We start from the raw sequence: 5,326 nt of genomic DNA, 5'->3' as shown, positions 1-5,326 counted from the left end.
GCGGGCAAGAAAGATAAATTTGCAGGTCGTCTGCAAAAAGCATATAATTAGAAAAGGATAAAGTACCACAGATATCGTTAATGAACAAGGAGAATAATAGGGAGCCCAACACGGAATCCTGGGGAACGCCCGAGGACATAGAAACCCATTCAGAGCAACTTTCCCCATCCTCCAGGACAGCCTGCGAACGCCCGTTAAGTACTGGAAGAACCAGCACAGTACAGAATCGGAAAACGCGAGACCCTTAAGTTTTGCAAGTAATTCCAAGTGCGGTACTGTATTGAATGTCCTGTCAAATAAAATCATGATTGTCACAAGTCCATTGTCGATTCCTATCTTGATATCATCGCAGACACGTAGAATGGCTGACTGTGTGTTGTAGCCAGAGCGATAAGCCGATTGCCTCGGATCAAGAATGTCATGCTCCTCTAATCTGATTTGCCCTGCGACTATTCTTTTCAAGACCTTGGACAACTCCGGCAAGTTAACAATTAGTCACGTGTCTGAAGATACAGGAGTGCGAATCTTGGAGAGAGGGCGAATAAGAGCACGCTTCCACTCGGATGGAAATGAGGAAGACTGTAACGAGAGATTAAATAAAGACGTGAGCCACGATGATATACAAGGCCAAGCCATTCGCAAAACGTACAAGGGAATACCATCCGAACCTAATGCATACATGTGAAGGGGTGTTGCGACGATCAGATTATATATTGTTCGAGGTGAAACCTCGGAAAAGCTAAACACAGGACGATGGGATGGATGTGCAATGCACGATGTGGACGAGATGAAGTCGGAAAAGCTAAGCGACGGCCCACCAGAAATTGAAGCATAGTAGGAATTCAGTTGATTCGGCATAAAAAAATTGAAGAGAAGACACTAGGACAAACTTAACAAGACAAGCAAGCTCCCTCCAAAGTTTAGCAGGTTCAACTATATCGTTCAGTGAAGCCACGAGAAAGTCGGCCCTGGCTCGCTTGATGTCGGCGTTGAGCTCATTTCTAAACAATTTGTATCTGGCATAACCCAACAGACTATTCGAGCGCTTAGCTTGTTTATACAGTTGATTACGTTTTCGCAAACGATCTTTCAGCTCCTCTGAAAGCCACCGCACAGGGGGCCTTCGAACTACAATTCTTTTCGCTGGAGCCAAAGCATCCAGAGCGTCACACAGAATGCGGGACAAACAATCGCAAGACATCTGAGCATCAGCTCCTCCAGGTGAACTGTCAAGCTCAGCCTGAGCGCCGATGACTCCGGCCTGAGGAAATTCCAGAAAGACAGAGTCAGCAATCCCCCTGTAACATCGACGAATAATATGTCGCTCATTATCAATTACTACGCCAAAGGAGAGAGACATCTCCAGAAGGTCGTGTCCAACAATAAAAGGACTCGAGGACTTGGTAAAAGATTTAATCTTATCTGGATCATCAACAATAAATACATCCAGCCATGAGTCGGAGGTGGCCGTATGATGAGTCGCTCTTAAGCGAACAATATGCCATGACTGAGCAAGCATAATTTCTCGTAGGTGAACAGCCTCAAAATTGCTTTTTAACAGGTCACAATTTAAATCACCGCTAATGACAATTTTTTGTATAGATGTGCAAAGCCAGAGAATTTCTCAACAAGCTCATTAAGAAAATGACCCTTAGGTTTCCTGTAGACCGACGCAAATAGTAATGACTCAGCACGCGGCAAGCGAATGTCTATGATCAGGTATTCCGAATCATTAAAGTGTTCACTTACTGACGAAGCAATAACTGTAGCTTTAAGGGTGTTATGGATGTAACATGCAACACCTCCTCCCGCGCGTCCAACACGATCATTCCTAATCAGAAAGTAACCATTCAAGGTAACAAGATCATCGGAGACATCCGCATGAAGCCAGGTCTCGGATACAGAAATAACATGATAAAAACGCGCATTAAAGTGAAGTCTTATAAGCCTTATTCTATATGCCCTCGCAACAAATTCGCATTGAATTGAGCTATCCGGAAGTAAGCAGATCTCAAGGAAGAATCATTGGGAACAACGACAGATGACGCTTAGCAAGCCGATAGAGTGAGTTATTCCCGCAAACTTCACTCTGCACCAACACACGCTTTGTTCGCTTCTTTGATATGACTAAGTCACGGACAGCAGCAAAGGCCAAGGTAACGACCAAAGAACCAGTGGTAAAGGACGACGAAGACCGGTCACCAGGCGCAAGGGTCCGCAATTTGCGAGCAACAGTCCTGACATCCAGAACATGACACGACAACTTGGAAATGCCAAGAGTCGAGAACACATTTCTAACAAGCTCTAGAGGAGAAATGACTAATTGAGATGGTACGCCAGATATTATTAACTCATTATCGGACTGTCTATGCGGGACAAGACTAGAGGATGCTCGGTCCACCTTCAGTTCACTGACATCTCTCGCAAGCGCAGCACAACGTTGCTCGAGACTATACGCTGATCATTTCTCTCGACACATTCGAGAGGAGAGGACATAGAAAAAGAAACATATTTTAAAATTATCTCATTATTTCTTAGGGTAAAAGCTTCGATTACTATGTCCCTTTAGCATGATTGTCGAAATTTCTGTAAATAAAACGATTTTTTATGTTTGATATTTATGTTTGTTTATGTCAAAATAAAATTTTCTTTTATAGATTTAATAAACATTTTTTAAAGCTTAAATATTTAAAACAAAAAAATAAAAAAAAATTTTTTTGCGCGTATTACTGGACACTTCGCTGTGATCAAATTTAATTACTGTGCTCTAACTACTGTGCACTTCCGCGGCACAATCCGCTGCGGAACAGCGAAGTCGACCTCGCGAGTCCGACGGTCTAAATTAATTGACGATAATGATCTCCGTAGTTCCACCGGATTACGCAACTAACCTTTTCGTATGTTGAGGGCCGACTCACCTCCGCGAAAAACGATCGCAGCGGGCCTGCTCGTCGCCGCACAGCTCGACGGACGACGAACCAATCAGGTCGCGCGATGTCACGCCGCGCGATGCTGAACGATCCCGGACCCGGCCGCGCTCACCGAGTCGGCCAGGTCCTCGACCCAGCGATCACGCGCCCGCCTCGAGGAAAATCATCGAAGCCTCGGACGAATATGTTGGCGGTTCGAAGCTCCGGTGAACACCAACGGCGACGAACACGATCGATCAATCGCGAGTTCGCAACATACCGCCCGCCTCGAAACGTTAGTTTCGAAATGATAAAAACTGAGTTCAAGGCATGGACGGCGACCGTGGGACGACATGCGCAAACCCGCGACCCGACCCCGACACAAATCGCTAACCCCGAACGCCGCACAGACCATACAAAGCTGACTACTTAACGCGGTACAGTAATGTCAGTAGAACATGAATCGATTTGGCTTCGCCACCGCCCGCCATGATGGATCGGTGGGTCTGCTTTAAGTCCTTACAAACTAGCGAGTTTTATTAATTACAGAGTTTTAGAACATACAAATTAAATTCACGAAATCTTACCAACTGAATGTCGCACGACCTTAAACTTACAGCTACATTTGCCCGAGCATCAATGTGCATGGTCATCAGGCTGAAATAATGGCGGGAGGCGCATCGATCTCGACCGGAAGGACGCACACTTTCGTAATAGGTCGTTGGTATTCCGATTCGGCCGTTCGAACGGAGACAACGCGTACCAAGTCGTCTAAACCGGGATGACATTGCGTGATGCGCCTCATCTCCCACTTATACGGAGGTAGAAGTGGGTTTTTTACTAAAACCAGTGTGCCGATTTTCAAGGAGTCGCGGGCAATTTGCCATTTGCCTCGTTGTTGCAGAGTGTTCACGTAATCTGCCTGCCATTTCTGCCAGAACCGCTCCGTAATCTGCCGCAGAAGCTGCCATTGTGACAATCGACTTTCGGCGACAGTCAGCAACGAAGGCTCGGGAGGGAGAGTGAGAGATGCGCCAATTAAGAAATGAGCCGGGGTAAGCGGCTCGCAACTATCGAGAGTATCAGTCAACGGGCCGATTGGTCGGGAGTTGAGACACACCTCGATCCTACAGAGAAGAGTGGTGAATTCTTCCGCCGTGAGCGTGTGAGCGCTGAGCACTCGTCGCAAGTGGTGCTTGACACTGTGAACGCCGGCCTCCCACAATCTCCCGAAATGGGGAGCGTGAGGGGGGATAAACTTCCATGTAATTTGGTCAGCGGCGGTTTTGTTTAAAAAGTTAGGGTCTGTAACGGCGTCATGATAGGCTCGACTTAGCTCCCTGTCTGCACCGACGAAAGTGGTGCCATTGTCGGAATACATGACGACAGGCAATCCGCGACGAAAGCAAAAACGCGAGAATGCATTCGAAAAGGTGACTGACGAATAGTCACTGACCAATTCCAAATGAATAGCGCGCGACGCGAGACAGATAAACAGAGCAATGTAGCTTTTATGAGATTTAAACCCTCGCCCGGAGGACAGTCGCGTCGCGACGGAACCCGCGTAGTCGACGCCGCAGTGCCCGTACCGGTGCGGAGACGCGGGCTTTGGGCAACTGGTTCATCAATTGCTCCGGACTCGCGGCTCTTTCGCGGGTACATGGGACACATTTATGAATGACTTGCTTTACAAGAGGTCGAGCCCGTAAGATCCAATAAGTTTGCCGTAGAGCTGCGAGAGTAAGTTGCACACCGGAATGACAGGATCTTACGTGAGACTGTCTTATGATTGACTCTAGGACGGGATGGGCAGCCAAAATCGTTTTAATAGGTGCCACTTTTGATTTCGCGAGAAGTAGGTGTATGGTAATCTCATCTGACGGTGATCGAACCCGCATGTACACAACCGCGGCATACGCTACCGTGGAGGCGTCCGCGAATCCGTGCAGCTCACAGGACACGGTCTCGGAGCAATGTCCCGTCCACCGCGGAATCCGCACCTCGTCCACATACGAAAGTTCCCGATATATAGCCTCCTAACGAGACATAACGGAGGGGGGAAGATTGGTATCCCAGGTCAACTTTAAATGCTATAATTGTTGCATAAAAATTTTCGCGGTGACGGTAATCGGAATGATCCATCCCAGCGGGTCGCATAACCGCGCGATGGCGGAGAGTATGGTACGCTTCGTGCGGGGGACCGACGTCGCAAGAGACACCTTAAATTGAAAGGAATCAAGCGCGGGATTCCATGAGATGCCCAGAATTGTGAGACTATCATCGAAATGCAGGTCCTTCGAGCAAGCGAGTCCGTGATCCTCCGAAGGAATATCGTTAAGCAATTCCGATCGATTGCTGGCCCATTTGCGGAGAGAAAATCCCCCGCCCGCGAGGAGACGGCACACCTGATCGCGTGA

The 5,326-nt window shown here is 47.8% G+C and overlaps 1 protein-coding gene across 1 annotated transcript; it reads right to left on the bottom strand.

Annotated features, from left to right (window-relative positions):
* Positions 1–3,561: 3,561 nt before the first annotated feature.
* Positions 3,562–4,290, bottom strand: LOC105841094. The gene has a single exon (XM_012688209.1). It carries the CDS (start codon positions 4,288–4,290, stop codon positions 3,562–3,564), a length of 729 nt encoding a protein of 242 aa, XP_012543663.1.
* Between the last annotated feature and the right edge of the window lie 1,036 nt (positions 4,291–5,326).

This window comes from Monomorium pharaonis, chromosome 1 (genome assembly GCF_013373865.1).
Source record: "Monomorium pharaonis isolate MP-MQ-018 chromosome 1, ASM1337386v2, whole genome shotgun sequence".
In the NCBI taxonomy this organism is placed as follows: Eukaryota; Metazoa; Arthropoda; class Insecta; order Hymenoptera; family Formicidae; genus Monomorium; species Monomorium pharaonis.
Note: the sequence above shows the minus strand (reverse complement) of the source record. Positions and strands in the feature narration are given on the sequence as shown.